At 40.6% G+C, this 17,683-nt stretch overlaps 1 protein-coding gene across 8 annotated transcripts in view; it reads right to left on the bottom strand.

Annotated features, from left to right (window-relative positions):
- eps15l1a (epidermal growth factor receptor pathway substrate 15-like 1a) overlaps positions 1 to 17,683 on the bottom strand; it is a 231,422-nt gene that overhangs the window by 21,776 nt on the left and 191,963 nt on the right. For 3 of the 8 annotated variants that reach the window (XM_055658739.1, XM_055658734.1, XM_055658732.1), the window contains one exon: positions 10,887 to 11,092. The exons of 4 other annotated variants lie outside the window; for them this stretch is intronic. In XM_055658739.1, coding sequence (XP_055514714.1) covers positions 10,887 to 11,092 — 206 coding nt within the window. The remainder of the gene's footprint in view (positions 1 to 10,886; positions 11,093 to 17,683) is intronic. One more of the 8 variants, XM_055658736.1, reaches the window with a different exon arrangement.

Here is a 17,683-nt window from a genome sequence, read left to right as displayed (position 1 = left end):
CCACTCTCACCCTCCCCTTCCCTCTCTCTCCTCTCTCCCCCCTCTCTCGTACCCTCTCCCTCCTTTCCCCTAACTCTCTCTCCCCTCTCATCCCCCCTCTTTCTTCTCTTTCCCCCTCTTTCTTTCTCTCTCTCCCCTCTCTCTCTCCCCCTCTCTCCCTCCCTCTCTATCTCGCCCTCTCCACACCCTCTCCCCTCTCTCTGTCTCTCCTCTCACCTCTCTTCCCCCCCTCTCTCTCATCTCTCTTTCCTCCTCTCATTCCCTCTCTCCTCTCTGTCTCTATCTCTTTACACCACCATCTCTCTCTCTTTCCCGTTTCTTTTTCTCTCCCTCTCACCCCCCTCTCTTTCCCCCTCTCTTTTACCACCCCTCTCCCCCCTTCTCTCCTCCCTCTCTCTCTTCCCTCTCACCCCTCTTTCTTCCCCCCTCTCCCACCTCACACTCCCCTCCTCTCTCCCCTACCTCGTTCCCCCTCTCCCTCCTCTCTCCATTCACCCCCCCCCCGTCTCTCCCCCTCTCTCTCTCCTGTCACCCACCTCTCTCTCCCCCTGTCTCCTTCCTCTCTCTCCCCACCTCCCTTTGAGAGTCTGTCCCCACGGCACAGAGACTCTCGCGACAGCAGCGCTTCCGACGGCCCTGACGGCCCGGGACACTCGCACTGTGCACCATGGCCGAAGCTGCAGCGAGCGACTTGTTAGCCGCGCAAATACTCCTCAGCCCCGCAAACTCACCAGCCCCGGCTCCCCGCATCTGTATCCGCCCGCTGCTTCCATCCCTCCCTCAGCCCCGGCTCTCCAACACCCATGGACCATGCAGTTTATCCGAGTTTTGAAATTTTTGTTGATCACAGAATTTCTCACCACAGAGCGTGAGAAATTTCTGATCAGCGTGAGGGAGTGAGAGTTTGCTTGAGGGCGTGATTCTCACGCTCAAAGCGTGAGAGTTGGCAGCCCTGCAGCTGGGCAATTTCCAGCAAAGACCATGCAGTCTGAGAGTGAAAAAGAAAATGCTGGAGGAATTTAGCAGGTTGAGCAGCATCAGGAATTGATGTTTCAGGTTGAGGCCCTGCAACATGACTGAAAGTGGAGATGGAGAGGGGTGAGACAGGGTCAGTAGGTGTTAGTTGGACCGAGAAGGTGATAGGTGAAGTTGGATAAAGGAAAAAAAGGCAGATGGGGTCAGGTAGAGAGAGGGGAGGGTGAAGGTGAAGGCTACTGGAGAAGAATAAGTGATACTACATAAGCTACTGGCTGGATCTGATAAGTAAGGAAGACAATGAGATGACGGGCAGATTAAACCAGATGGGGGGAGGGGATCCAGTAGGTGAAATGTGTAGGTAATAGGTGGATAGAACCAGGAGGAGGGGAATGAAAATTAGTGATTTAGTTTGGTTTAGAGATACAAACAGGCTCTTCGGCCCACCGGGTCGGCGCCGACCAGCGATCCCCGCATATTAACACTATCCTACACACACTAGGGACAATTTTTGCATTTACCAAGCCAATTAACCTACAAACCTGTATGTTGTTGTAGTGTGGAAGGAAACTGAAGAAATCCCATGCGATCACGGAGAGAACGTACAAACTCCGTACAGACAGCATCCGAACCCGGGTCTCCGGCGCTGCATTCGTTGCAAGGCAGCAACTCTACTGCTGCGCCACTGTGCCACCCATGCGGAGGTTTGAGGAGGTTTGGTAAAGGGATCCAAAATGGAAGAGCTGGAGATGGATTCTTCTGTCACAGAGTGTTTTATGATTTTGGAACCCTACATCTGATGTAATGTGAATAAAAGCTAAGAGATGGAGGAATTAGTGGAACTCAATTGCTCATGTCAACAGGTGCCCTACAGGGAAAGGGCTATGTTTCCTTCCTGTTTAGAAATGGAAGACCTTATACTTTGGGAACTTGCGTTAATAGTAGTGGTTAACTCATATCTCCTGACAACAATTGTTTCTGGCCCAAACTCAAAAGAATGCCTGCTAATGTCCTAACACCATTTAGAACAAAGATTCATTATGGAACTGAGGAAAGCCATTTGTCTCATCAAGTCTATACCTGCCTCTTATATAGGAGCCATTCATTTCTTCCCTTCTCTTTCCCCACAGCACTTTAATTGTTTTCACTGTGCCCATTCAACCCTCTCTCACTGTTTCTACTATCCTTGCATCCAGATCAAAATCAATTTGCTAAATTTAACAACAAACTAAGTGCAATATTGTACTGCACAACACATAACCAGGAGATTCCTCCCCAGTTGGTGTAAATGGAATTCAAAGTCATGTCCCAGAGATGGAAGGCAATGATCCAATGCAATGAAATCAAATAAAGCCAACAATAAAAGCCAACAATAAGAGCAGTATTGCTCTGTAGTACAATTTCCCTGGAACAACTTTGGAAGAAGTTGTTATTGTCAATTTTTCAGCTGGTGGGTCACCTAATAGCAGGTAAAGTATCTATGGTGCCCCAGAGATAGAGCAACTGGAGTTTTATCATTCTTGTTGCTGGGAGAAACATCAACTGAGGGAGATGATGGCTTGGTTAAGTTTTTTTTAAACGAAGGAGCTAGTTTCACAATTCTGCCAAACATCCAGGGGATAAAGACACCACTATGTGTCGTACCATGACTCAGCTTCTCCAAAAGGTAAATTGAACTGAGACCCAAGACAAATCAAGGGAAAATTAACAGATCAGGTAGGATTTCGATTAGCTGTTATTAGTACAGTTCAAAGTAATTTTTTTAGTAAGGCAAAGAAAATTAAAGACCTCAAAGAGAAGTCTGGGATCACCGAAAACCATACCAAGTTAGGATGGCACTGCCAGAGCTGCTGCATCATAGCTTTAATCCTGAGGTTCAGTGAAGTGTTGCATGGAGTTTCCCATGTCTGCTCAAGTTTCCTTCCATATAGTAACAACCTGTAGATTAATAAATTAATTTACCAATCCAAATTGTCCCTGCTGTGCAGGTCAGTGGTAGATTCTGGGTGATTTGCTGGGATTACACGGAGTATAGATTACAGAGAAAATTAGTTGGGTAAAGGTAGTGCTCTATTATTTCGCATTGACACAATGATCTTCATCTATGTTGTAAGGGATCTGTGAAATATGGAAATTTAGTGACCATTTCAATCAAAATTGTATTACACACAATGTTTTGGGTTGCTGTGAAAGTCATGTTCAAACAATAAATAAGATGGGTAACGGAATTCAAACAAAATACAATTACATTAAAATATTAATAACATTGTATCTCAAGGTGACTTATTTTCTGAACAAGGATAAAACAATGTGAATGTCTTGTAGTATTTGCTGGGGTGAGGATAACATGTTCAGGTTTCTCGTTTATAGATGTTTAATTGAAGGGACGAGAAACATTTTTAGAAAAGGGCACTTTTGAGATCTCAGAGTCAGCAAGACCCTGAGACAATTAGATAGAAAGACTGATGGGAATTTGAGAAGCACCCAGGCCACATGAAACTCAATCTTGTAACAAATATGGAAGAATCACATTGGGGTTAGCATTTCATTTTTCTCTCTATTTTCCTATCCTTATTATTTTTAGAAATAGATAAATGTTCTGTTGATCTTAGGTAGATAATAAGTAAATGTCGCCTTACTTAAAGATTGAGAACATAAAATATTGAAATACATAACAATAACCAGAATCAGATTAACCAATAACCAGCATGTTAACAGGAGCATAGACCAAGCTGAAAAAAAAAATCCACATGTTGTTGCACATATAGGTGGTTTAACTCATGCACAAGTTCCTAACAACAGATCCATCTTGGAAAGCAGTATCATTCATCTTCCAGCTGCTTTTCCATAGACACATGGATCTGAAGAGCCCATCTCTCTCAAGCAGTTGACAGTTAATTCTAATGCAACCCACCAGAAATTCTGGATTCAGATCACCTCTCTTTCACTAACCCAAACCCACACCACCTCCCGTAAGTCTGACATTTTTTTTTTGTTTTATAAAGATGAAAAAAAATAATCTACAAAAATGTAAATCACCAGTAATAAGTAAACTTGTTTTCGTACTTCCTAACCGTTTTTTAAAACTACGCTGTGTATACTCTGTGAGGTTAATCTGTTGGCTGTTATAAACAACCCCATCTGATTTTCTGATCAAGGAACCTCACCAAAGCACATTAAGGCTTGTTTCATATGATTGTCTTTCACTTTAACTTTTGCACATATGTGGACTCATTATTTAGAGTTTCAGGGTCAACATGCATTGGTGAAGAACCAAAGTCAATCTCTAATTGAGCACAACAAAGAACAGCTTGGTGTTGATTTGTTTGTGCTCAATCTGCCACACCCAGAGATAGAGTTCTCCAGGTACTTAATGTGGTTACCCCAAAGTAACAAGCCCTCTATGCAAAAGGCAATGCTTTTTAAATTTGCAGAACTCTCACGCATGTCAAATCAAAGCATCTTAACTTTGATCTGTCAGCTCAGCAATTCTAAAACCATATTTCACTATGTTGTAAACACCTTACTCAGGAAATCTCTCTCCTCCCGAAACATACTATCTTTAAAAGTAGGCTGAGGTGCCACCCTTCGTAGCTCCTGTGAATAGCTGAGCCTATTAGAACAAATTAGGTCCTGGCTTACATCTATTATCCAACAGTTTCAGTGGCAATGACAAGAGGGACACATATTGGTCTCGGTGCTTGCAATATCAGGCAAGAGGCCAAACCCACCTATTTTGTTTCTGGATTGTCCCTCTTTACTACAAAATAATGCAAGTGCTCTGTGAACCAGGTGTCAGCTATGAAACTAAGGTACTCTTGTGCATAATTGTTGATGTATCTGAGGGAGTCCAAAACTGTGGTTTCCTGGAAAAAGCACCCTGCATAGGAAAATAGAGGAGAAAAGTAATGGCACCCTCATAGACCTCAAGGCCAATTACATGGATTACCTTTATGTAGATTTCTATTTAGTAATGAATCCGATACATAAAACAATAACAAAAAAAGGTCAGGTTGCATCTACCTTGATCTCCATTTAGAACTCAGATAAAAACATTGAATATGGAAGTGGGGAATTGAGCATATTTTGAAACCTTGATATGTTAAAATTAACAACTAGCAACAATTTTCAAAAGGGAGCAGTGCACTTCAGAAAGTTTCAGAATGATTAAAGAAGCACCTACATTCAATGTGGTATGCAAAAACGAGATATGATCAAAACTTTGCTGGGATCAACCTTTGCTTTGGTTAAAGCTAGGTTGGTCTCATATGCTCAGTAGAAGTCTGCACATACTTTGAAATGCACTTCCTTTAAAATTGTCACGACTACCAAGAAAGGTAGCTGAATGAAGCACAACTATCTTGTTTATATACTGGTTACGGAGAAAATAAATCTTCACTTTTTGGAGGGGAAGGGGAGGCAGGGGATACAAGTATGGACATGCAAAGTATTTGGAGAAGGGAGAGAGCTATGTCTATTAGAAAGGGGAAAAAAAGGAGAAAGGGAGCTTACTAGCAAGGCAGGGTGCATGAACCTGCAAGTGCGGGAATGGATGCACAAGCCTGCAGGGTGTTGGTCAGTAGGGTTGTTGGGAAGAGTATTGAAACAATGCAAAGGAGGAGTTAAGCAAGTCTACGAGGCCGTGAGGGTAGACAGGACAGCCTCAACCCTATATTCCTGAGGGTAATATCTGCAGCTGGAAAGCATTCACCTCTCACAACTCTCAATTCCTTCTGAGCTAGCCAACATGAAAGAAACTAACCAAACACAACAAATGCTTTTTCATTTTAGTACATCAAATCAATTTTAATGTTTTCTTCAAATTGATTTTAAGCTGTACCTCCTATTACATCATCACATCTTTTTAAACAACCAATCTATGCCTGCAAACTCAACTGCATAGTTAAAAATATCACATTTAAAATTCACAAATTACCTACAACTGCACTTGTAGTCACAGTGGAAATCAGATTGTATCTCAAGTAGCTGAGTACATGGACATCTATCTATCTATCTATCTGTATACCATTTTTTCCCCACCATACTCACCATTGTCCTGTGCTGTAAGTGAAACAAGCTTTGCTCAGATAAATGGTGTATTTTAAAGGTTATTAAGGTTTAAAAACTTTTTTAAACGCACATGCGCAGACTTTTCATGTGATTCCTTGGTTTTGCAAGGGTTCCCTTGTGCTTACTTTTTGAAACTGCTTCCATATCAAGCAAAAATATTCTGGACACCCTCTTTACCCGTTGATAGTTAATTTGTGGAATTTCAAGATGTTGTATATGTTCGATTTTGCTTCACTTTATAGCCGTCTTGATGACTCTTTCCATTGTGTTGATGATCGAGAATAAGTTGATCGAGAATAATATGACAAAAGCTGGACAGGTTAGATTTGCCGTGCATATATGCACACATACATATTTCTGCAAGAATCTTCTAGGCAATGTTCTCTATCGGTTGGGGAGAAGCCAAGACAAATTAACAGATCTTCAACAATGCTACCAAATGCAATCAACCTTCATAAAATTCATTATGTCACCTACTTGTCTTCACTTTCTTCTCCATAATATTTAGTAATTGCTGGCTTTGGATCACATCATAAAGAATACCAAAAGAACATTTGAAAAAGAATCAAGAGAAGACCATATAGCCTCTTACACTTGCTCTGCCATTCAATAAGACCCTGCCTGATGTTTTGCGTCAGCAACACATTCCTGTGCTAATACCATAATGCTTGTTTCCCATTTCCTGGAAATGTAATATCTCAGCCTCCATTACCATCTTGGATAGAGAACAGCAAATGTTCACTTCCATTTGGGTGAAGAAATTTCATCCAAAAGAATGGCCAATCCCTTAATTTGAGACGATGATTCATGGCTGTAGCCAACTCAGCCAGGAAAAACATCATCCTTGCACCCATCTTCCCAAACCCTATACAAATTACAGTGCCCTCCATAATGTGTGGGACAAAGACCCATCATTTATTTATTTGCCTCTGTACTCCACAATTTGAGATTTGTAATAGAAAAAAAAAATCACATGTGGTTAAAGTGCACGTTGTCAGGTTTTAATAAAGGTCATTTTTACACATTTTGGTTTCACCATGTAGAAATTACAGCAGCGTTTATACATAGTCCCCCCATTTCAGGGCACCATAATGTTTGGGACACAGCAATGTCATGTAAATAAAAGTAGTCATGTTTAGTATTTTGTTGCATATCCTTTGCATGCAATGACTGTTTGAAGTTTGTGATTCATGGACATCACCAGTTGCTGGGTGTCTTCTCTATTGATGCTCTGCCAGGGCTGTATTACAGCCATCTTTTGCTTATGCTGGTTTTGGGGGCTAGTACCCTTCAGTTTTCTCTTCAGCATATAAACGGCATGCTCAATTGAAAAAACTCTTTGTTGCTTTAGCAGTACGTTTGGGATTATTGGCTTGCCGTAGAATGAACCGCCAGCCAATGAGTTTTGAGGCATTTGTTTGAACTTGAGCAAATGGGAGCTTTCAGAATTAATTATGCTACTACCATCAGCAGTTGCATCGTCAATGAAGATAAGTGAGCCAGTACCTTCAGCAGCCATACATGCCCAGACTATAACATCCCCACCACCATGTTTCATAGATGAGGTGGTATGCTTTGGATCTTGGGCAGTTCCTTCTCTCCTCTAATCTTTGCTCTTGCCATCACTCTGATATGTTAATCTTCGTCTCATCTGTCCACAAGACCTTTTTCCATGTCATGGAAATGTGGTTGCTCTTTTAAGTACTTCTTGACAAACTGTAACCTATTTTTGTGGCTAACCAGTGGTTTGCATCTTGCAGTGTAGCCTCTGTATTTCTGTTCATGAAGTCTTCTGCAGACAGTGGTCATTGACAAATCCACACCTGAAGAGTTTTTCTGAGCTGTCAGACAGGTGTTTGGGATTTTCTCTTTATTAGAGAGAATTCTTCTGTCATCAGCTGTGGAGGTCTTCCTTGGCCTGCCAATCCCTTTGTGATTAGTAAGCTCACCAGTGCTCTCTTTCTTCTTAATGATGTTTCAAACCGTTTATTTTGGTAAGCCAAAGGTTTGGCTGATGTCTCTAACAGTTGTATTCTTGTTTCTCAGTCTCATAATGGATTCTTTGACTTTCATTGGCACAACTTTGGCCCTCATGTTGATAAACAACAATAAAAGTTTCCAAACATGATGGAAAGACTGGAGAAAAGACTTCTTCTTCTTCTATGTAGTGTTTTTTGGCGGTTGGCAAACAACTTTTTTGGTGCATTACCGCCACCAACTGGCATGGAGTGTGGATCAAACAACACCATTACATATACTAATAACCTATATCCTGGAGGAAAGACTAGGTGCTGAGAGCTTTCTTATACCTGCATTAATGAGGCAATTAAACACACCTGAGCAATTACAAACATCTGTGAAGCCATGTGTCCCAATCATTATGGTGCCCTGAAATAGGGGGACTATGTATAAACACAGTTGTAATTTCTACATGGTGAAACCAAAATGTATAAATATGGCTTTTAATAAAATCTGACAATGTGCACTTTAACCACATGTGATTTTTTTTCTATTACAAATCTCAAATTGTGGAGTACAGAGGCAAATAAATAAATGATGGATCATTGTCCCAAACATTATGGAGGGCACTGTATGTCCCAATGAGATAATCTTGTTCTTCTGAATTCAAGAGAGTTTGGGTCCAGTCTAGTTAATCTCTTGTTAAATGACAAATTCACCACTTTATACATAATGTTCCTGAATCGGTTTCACCAGAATTCGGCATAATTGGAACAAGATGTATAGGTGAAAGTAAGCCACTTCAGGCTTGAATGACACAAGATGTTGAAGCAATACTTACAATATGACCATACCAGTAAAATATTTTCAGTACCACAGCGGCAATAACTTAAGCTTATTTCATCCTTAGAAACATGTCTCTACTCTTATATCAAATCCCCTAGTAATAAAAACCACAATTCTTTGCTATCGTAATGTCTTGCTATGACTACATGTTCCCTGAATAATATGCAAGGATACTCAACCAACACATTTCAATCTCTCACTATTAAAAATATATTTTTTCTACCAAAACAGGTGACCTCACAATTTTCAATACGGTATTCCATCTACCCCCTCCTTGTCCATTTACTTAACAGATCCATTCTCTAAAAAAGCCAACATAGCTTTGTATCAAAAGACAACCACATTGTTAGAACAAGCAAGAATGGCAAGTTCTTCCCCCCAGTAAACCAATTAAGAGTTTACAACATTCTGCCCACATTCATGGACCTTTTGATGTTAGTCCATCAATTTAAACAATTCCAATTAAACACTAGGACTTGAACTCACTGTTACAGAACTAGCGTACAGAGATGATTACCAGTGTTTCTTCAAATAGATTGTTACATTAAAAAATGTATCCCATTCTCTGGCCAAGTTGGCTATCAGGTCCAGGTTAGACTCTGTTAGGCTCAAAAAATAAATGGTGGCAGGCAGAAAATACAATGATGGCAATATATTTCTACTTTTCAATATCAGTTCATATTTATCCATTATCTTACAGATCAAAGTACATATCTTTTGAAAGCTGAAATGACACAAATCAGATAAACCTAGCTAACATAATTAATTAAAGAGGATTTATCTTTCAATACAGATTACATTTATTTTCTCCGTTTGCGTTTGCTAAACTGATGACAAAATAGAACTCAACAATGCACCATAAAATGACCTTTGTCTCTAAATTCTTACACTCTTTACTCAACAACACTGTTGGAGGACTGCAGCAGTTCCAGGTGGCAGCTGATCAACATCTCAGAGAACAATTAGAGATTTGTCAATAAACACTAATCAAGAAACACTGCTCCTTTAGAAACACATTCTAACAAATCTTAGAAAGGATGGATACCCTTGATGGCAAATCTTACAAACAAGCACACATTCTAAAGTAAAAACAGTAAGAGAGGTATGAAGAACTGGAATGACAGGAATTTCTGTAGAAAGTCATGAACACATGCCCACTGTTGAAGAAATATATTTTTTTCACTCCTTCTGATGCTTCTCCCATGTTTTCAACTGGCTTGGTTTCATTTCACTGATAGCAATACTTTAAATATATGCGGAGTGGACACTGATGCACACCAAGTTCACAAGCAATACACTCAGGACTGAAAGCTGAGTAGTGATATTGTTGGCACATGTTAATAAAAATATCCCAATTCATAATCAATGCCTCGCATGCACCAGCTAAATATTACGAGAGACAACTGCACTGAAGCACAATCAGATCAGTTGTCCCAAGTAGTGCATGGTGGGTAAATGGGGGTTGGGGAGAGAGGGGTAAAGAACAGAGGGATAAGAAGAAAATATTAACACCCAGCCACCAACCAAATATGTGTTGGCCAAATGCCTTGATGATATACTTATCCTGGTTGAAGTTTATTTGGAAAGTATTGTCACAACAGACACCATCAAAATAAACACTTCAATCCAGTCTATGACAGCAATATAACAGTTATCACATCTGGTTTAATTGGTTGTAATCAGTCAACCCCCTGCCAATGGATAATTTATCGGTAGCCAATGATTACTGCAATTTTCAACTCCATCTGTTGCTTGTCAATTTTATTTTTGAAAAAGGCTGCTTGCTGTCATTGGTTGGCCACTGGTTCAATCTTTTTTTTCCTATTACAGTAGACAGAAATAGAGGAAAGGGCAAAATATATTGAAGAGATCAGTGTTATTTTAGAAAAATGGCTAGCATGATTTCCAAAAGAATGGATAGAGAAGCTGGTGAGGCATCCAGTGTAGGCTTTAGTAGAATGATCGTTCTAGCACAGAGTTGGAAAAGGGATTGGGAGGAAGTGATTGTGGACAGAGTATCACTGGTCTCAACTTACAGAGCTGAAGACTGCAAAACCCAAAGAAGAGTCTTTAGAAGTTTTACTTGAGGAAGAAGGCGTGAAGGGATCTTTACCGCTGAATGAGTCACCGAGCCCCTTTTTACTTTGAAACTGGTCACCATCATCAGCGCCAAAGGGGTGGAAAGGATCGTGGGGCTTGAGAGAGTCGGCCGAGCCAGGCCTGTTTACAGGGGTACATTTACCTGGAAAGTTTAGAAAGAAAAGCATTATTTCCCACCAGGAGGCAAAGCCAGGCTTTAACCCTTCACCATAGGCACTTACTTACAGTAGTATCTCTTTTTTAACCTTTTGAGATTTGTTGCATTACCAACAAGATCTGAGTGTTTTGCTGGGATCTTGTGGATAAGTAATTGAACAGCCAGTCCTGTGCTGGATTATGCGCAGTGTACTGACACTCTGGTGTTCTCTTCCTGCTTCCACACACCTTTTGCTCACTGTCTCTAAGCACCATTCATGGAGGTTTTGAAAGGATTGTTCCATATAATGCACAAATTGCTGTAGGATACCAGAAAAATGCAGAAGACATTTATATGTTACAAGTTAAAAACAGGCCATGGTGCTCCCTGGTGAAATGGTGATAAAGAGGTTAATCTATCTTTCAAAAAATTGCACCACAGAACCTTATTCAAACATATCCTAAAAAAAGTTTTAACTGACAAAATGCGAGAGTTTCAAAGGTGATTGCCTGACATAAGCTTACATTTTCAGACATAAATTACAACAGCAATATCATCCAATATTAATTTGCCACACAGAATAACATAAATTGCAAAAGCTATGAGTGAATGGCAATGATGTACTTTCACCACAATGTAACAGAGACCAAGAGTCTATCACCTGACCCTTATCCACTGATGCATCACGTCCAGCTCGATATTATTGCTCATATCATTCTGTATATCCTTGCAAGGCAATGCTGACATGGCTTAATGAGGGCATAGGTTATTAAAAAAATTAAATATAAAATAAATGTTTGTAAATGTAGCCAGTGAAGTCAAGTTAGGGATAGCAATCATCTGCAGGGAATAAAAGGTGGTGGAAGGGGCAATTTCCATTTCCATTTCTATTACTATTACACAGGCTATGAACTCCATCCTTTAGATTCAGGACAAACAATGTCCAAACGTTTCAATTTATGGATGAAAAATGCTGTGGATATCCAAATCAATGAATGCCTAGAATTAAAATGTGTAGCATCAAAAGAATCATACATTTCACTTAGGCAAAAGAATTGACCTTTTTTTACTCTCAGTGAATATGCTAGAGAGGTAATAGAGGATGGATAGACGAGAACATCGTATCAGTATTTCGCGAGGATAATCCATGGCAACATTCAGCGCGGCTCTACGGGTAAAACCTAGAAATAAAAAAACGATGATCACTTTGGTGGGGTTCTACTATGGACCACCAAATAATGGGAATTAGAGCAAAAATGTAAGGTGATCATAGGTCAGTGTGGAAATAATAAGATTGTAATCGTATATGATTTGAACCACTCTTACACTAACTGTGACTGCCATCATGCAAATGGATTAGATGGGGGTAGAATTTGTCCACGAAAGTTGTCTGAAGCAATATGTAGATAGTCCTTTGCGAGAATGACTACACTCAACCTCATCACAGGAAATGAGGCAAATGGCTGCTGTGCCAGTGAGGGGGCACTTTTGAGCCAGTGACTATAATTCGATAGTTTTAAGATAGTTATGGAAGAATATAGGACTGGCCCACAAGTTAAAGATGTTAATTGGAGCAAGGCAAATTTTGAAGGTATTAGAAAGTAACTTACAAACATTGACCAGGAGAGAATGTTAAGAGGTAAAGGGTCACCTGGCAAGTGGGAGGTTTTAAAATGTGAGATAGGAAGAGTTCAGGGTCAACATGTTCCTGTTAGAATGAAGGGGAAGCTGGTAGAATTAAGGAACTCTGTTGATGCGGGATACTGAGGTTCTGGTCAGGAAAAAGAGGCATATGTCAGCTATAGGCTCTAGGTTCAAGCAAATCCCTTGTGTGCAAGAGATGTAAGAGTACATTTTATAAGGAGATTAGGAGAGCAAAAAAGGGCACATGAGATATTCTTGGTAAATAAGATAATGGAGAATCCTAAAAGATTCAAAAAGTATATTAAGAGCAAAAAGGTAATTGGGAAGAGAGTAAGTCCACGGAGGTAGTAATTTTTGTGTGGAATCTCAGAGATCCGTAATGAATACTCATCTGGATTTGCCAAGAAGGACATGGATTCAGATGAGTTTGGGGAAGAGAACAGTGATATTCCGAAGCATATCGACATTAGAAAGAAAGAGGTATTGGTGATTTTGAAGATGATTATATCCCCGGGGCCTCACTAGGATGTTACCAGAAGCAAGCAAGAACTTGCTGGGACCCTGGCAGAGATTCTGTATCTACGATAGCAATGCATGAAGATCCAGAAGACTGCAGGAGGTAAAAATTGTGCTTTTATTTAAGAAGGGAAGCAGGAATATGCCATGGACTACTGGTTGATAAGTTTTACATCAGTGGAAGAGACTCTGAGGGGCAGGATTTATTTAGAAAGACAAGGACTAATTAAAGATAGTCAGTATAGATTTGTTCATAGGAGTTCATGTCCCACAAATTCAGGTGACAGAGGGTTGACAACGGCACGGAACAAAACTCAATTTCCATGATGTTTAACAAGGACTTGGCAAGGTCCCATATGATAGGCTTGTGCAGAAGGTTAGAATACATAAGATTCAGGGTGATTTAGCAAATATGGTACAAAATGGATTACTGGTAAGAGTTACGATTCCATGAAAGACCACAGCCTTCTTTTTAAAACAGAAATGACAACATAGCATTCAATAATCAACATAACACATGAATCTCCGTGGACCTAAGATCTCATCTGAAGAGAGCCGGTAAATCAGCAAATCCTGGGGTCCTCCATAAAAAGGGAATGCCGTTCAGATCAGAATGGTTAGAGGAAGTTGGTCATAACGGAATATGCCTGAGCCAGTTAAAGATTAATTTTGCTGAACCACATCCTCCATGATAGAGGTTGTTTTGTGGGACTGGTGTAAGTAAATGCCTTTAAATAATCCTACACCCTTCTGGAATTTTTAGAAATGATTGGAAGCAAATAAATAAGAGGACTGAACCATCTCCCTCAAATGACTCAGGAAGTTTATCTTCCATGCTTCAAAATAAGGAGCAGGCAGGTCCAAGATCCTGAGCAGGAGAAGTTTATGGCAGGGGAAGGAGAAAGGCAGGTTACCCACATCTGACAGTTAAACAAAGGCATATAATATAAAGAAATACCAGTATCAAGACCTGGAGAGCCTGACTGAAGTCAAGATTATGCTCTGCCATGAAGTTTCAAATTGAATTGCCTGCTGATACTCATTGTCAAGGTCCTCACATGATTAACTGTAGCGTATATACTCTGCATCTACGGAAGACGTTTAAAGCTTCTATCAAACCGTTGCGAATAAATTAAGGATCCATTCATTTCAAGAGCATCTTTGATGTTGCTTTCTCAGGAGTGACTCATTTTGAGGCAAACACTCAGATAAACGTAACATGAAGAAGCAAAGCAAAACCCAGAAAGCAAGTTAACGTTTTTTGGAACCTTCAGTTTTATCACTGGTGACTAGGCTGAGGAAACAGACCTCAGCTACACTTGCAATAACCTCCTGCCTGACTATATGAGTTTGGAATGATAAAAAGTGGAAGTCAATAAACTTTTTTTATAATCACTGAACAGAAGATATTTAGGGAGGGAAAATATAGTTGATAGTAGTCTTAAGTGTTGTTTTTAAAATCAATGACCTTCATCTGCAATGGAGACAAATGTGTGTGTGTTCCTCTGGACTTCCATCAGTGGTGAACTGGAAACACTGATGCAGGATCAAAATAATCATGGCCAGTTATTGCGACACTTTGAGTGGTATAATGAACATAAAATTTAATATTTTGTTTTGTTAGTGCTTGAAGGAAACTACTGAAAGTCCAATTGTAGGGTTCTTTTTAATCAGAAACCGGACTGAATTTCAACAGACCGCACAAGCTGGAAGTAGCACTCAGCATTGAACAAACTATTTAATACATGGTATATTTGTAGATCACAATAGAATCAGTAAATGAAAGCAACAGGTTGGGGGTTGTGTGGGAATATAGTACCTACTGTAACGTGTTATAACGCTGCAGTGGTTTCTGAATCTCATTGTGAAAGTGGTTAAACTGCTCCTTTTGAACTATGCATAAACACATCTAGAAATGCAAACTGAAGAATTAAAAAATATATATTTTAGCATTACCAAATTCTTAAAACACCATCCACTGAAAACGGAAATATTAATTATTCAGAATGAAAGAGAGCGTTTCTGTTAACATTTTGATTTTGTTCAGTTACTGTATCGAGTTTCACAGGTTAAGATATGACATCTGACCACAAGACATATACGGGAGTGTTTACTGGTTTAACGTGCTGTGGAAAATCATGATAAATATGCACTTTACAACTATGCAGAATCTCTCGATTCCAGAGTATGCCTGACAACTGGTTAAAAGCTGTTTAAAGCAACAATTAATAAATCATTTAGGGAGAGTTATCAAAGGTTCTAAGGTTATATATATATAAGGTTATATATATAGTTCCTTTGCAATTGCTTAACTCTGTAAAAACTCAGTTTACGTCTGAAAATAGTTAATACTTTGGTGATTAAACATTGCATGGCTTTCCCAATAGCTTAGCATTTAAAATTGGTTTAGTAATTTTGAAAAAATATCTCCAGATTGGATTCTCACTTTCGATGGCTCTGGTAGTAGTGCAGATATTAGGACATTTGGTACAAGGGAAGCATGCTGGAGAAAAGGTCACCTCAAATATTTGCTGCAAAAGCTATATATAAAAATGCATCCAGATACACTAATTAGAAATTCAGTAGATTTGAAGAAGACATACAGTGTGGGGAAAGAACTCCAATCATAGGTTAAAACAATAAATCCTTTAAAATTATTTTTTTTAGTACAGATCTATAATTAGCAACATGGAAATGCTGACAGACTAGCAGGGTGCGTAGAGCAATGGTGAAAGGTTGTTGTGTACTGCGAAGTTCTTCGTGCTTCAATACTGAAACACTGTTTTTCTTAATTTCTTCTGGGTGAATAGGGTACAATTTCCAAATCTACACAACACAAAACTTGGGGAAACAACAATTATGAAGATGATAATTTAGGGCCCGTCCCACTTGGGACACCTCTATCGCGACCTCTGGCGACCTTAAGCGACTAAAAAAAAAATCAAGGTCGTGGTGACCTACGACCTCCTACGACTATGTTGAAGACCTCCCTCGACTATGAAGAAGACTGGCTTCGACCATGTTGAAGACTGGCTTCGACCAAGTATGTTTTACTCGAGGATGGTCTCTGGCAAATTGGTCCGTGAATGAGCACGGCCCCCTTCCACCTCAGAGCACCACTAACAACGACCAGTGACGAGTGTCTACAGCTCAAATGATCACCTGATAAAATGATGTCATGTCTGCATTTTTTCCCCCACTAAAAAATGCCTCCCAGGTTTTTTTTTAATCAATCTGAACCATGCAAGCAAGGAAGGAACTAGTTTGGAGGATGTTAGTAAAAATACAACTACTGCTGTTTGCAGTAGCCCTTTTGCTTCAGCAGCCTTTTAAGAAAGGCAGAAGGGGGAGAGCAAGGGTGAAGAGGAAGCACAAGAGGTCTCAATGGGTGAATGAAGATGATGTGATGGACTGTCCCAGTACACCAGATGACTGGAAGAGAGTGGCGTTAGGCTTTGACAAGAGATGGAACTTTAAGCACACATGTGGGGCAGTGGATGGCAAGCATGCCATTCTTGTCCCTGTCCCTGTACCCCTCATTTTCCTTTTCGTACAGGAAGGAATTCTGCTAGAACCATTCGTCAAGGTCCCCCTCCTGCTGCCTGGAGAAGCTGTAGGGCATAACCTTCCTCCAGCCCTCCCTCACCACCAATGGGGCATTTGCCTCTGATGCTGTGTCAGACACAGGAGAAAGGGCTGCTTTGCTGCCTTCAAATGAAGCAGTGAAGGATGGGGTGGTGGTGGGGACATATACTACCACCCTGGTCTCCTCCTCAAGGGGTCTCTCATGCAGGGCTACCTCCTCCTGCACTCTCACCTCCTGTGGCATCACCTCCTGCCACTCCTCCTCCTGGGTGGGCAACACCTGCATGGCAGGTTTTTTTGAGGGTTGTGCCCTCCCCTCTGCGCTGCTGCCTTTTTGGTGCATCTCTAAAACACAAGTCTCCTCTCCAAAAATCTCTCCAGCTATGAATGAACATTTCTCTACCTCCGCTACATCGACGACTGCTTTGGTGCCACCTCCTGCACCCGCACACAACTGACTGACTTCATCCACTTCACCACTAACTTCCATCCGGCACTCAAATACACCTGGACCATTTCCGACACTTCCCTACCATTCCTTGACCTCACTATCTCCATTGCAGGTGATAGACTTCTGACCGACATACACTATAAACCCACTGACTCCCATGGCTATCTGGACTACACTTCTTCCCACCCTGCTTCCTGTAAGGACTCCATCCCCTACTCCCAATTCCTCCGTCTACGCCGCATCTGCTCCACGGATGAGGCGTTCCACACCAGGACATCTGAAATGTCCTCATTATTCAGGGAACGGGGGTTCCCCTCCTCCACCATAAATGAGGCTCGCACCAGGGTCTCTTCCATACCCCGCAACACTGCTCTCTCTCCCATCCCCGCACTCGCAACAAG

This window comes from Leucoraja erinacea, chromosome 29, assembly GCF_028641065.1.
Source record: "Leucoraja erinacea ecotype New England chromosome 29, Leri_hhj_1, whole genome shotgun sequence".
NCBI classification, from domain to species: Eukaryota; Metazoa; Chordata; class Chondrichthyes; order Rajiformes; family Rajidae; genus Leucoraja; species Leucoraja erinaceus.
The sequence above is the reverse complement of the archived record's forward strand: the minus strand, read 5'-3'. Positions and strand labels throughout refer to the sequence as shown.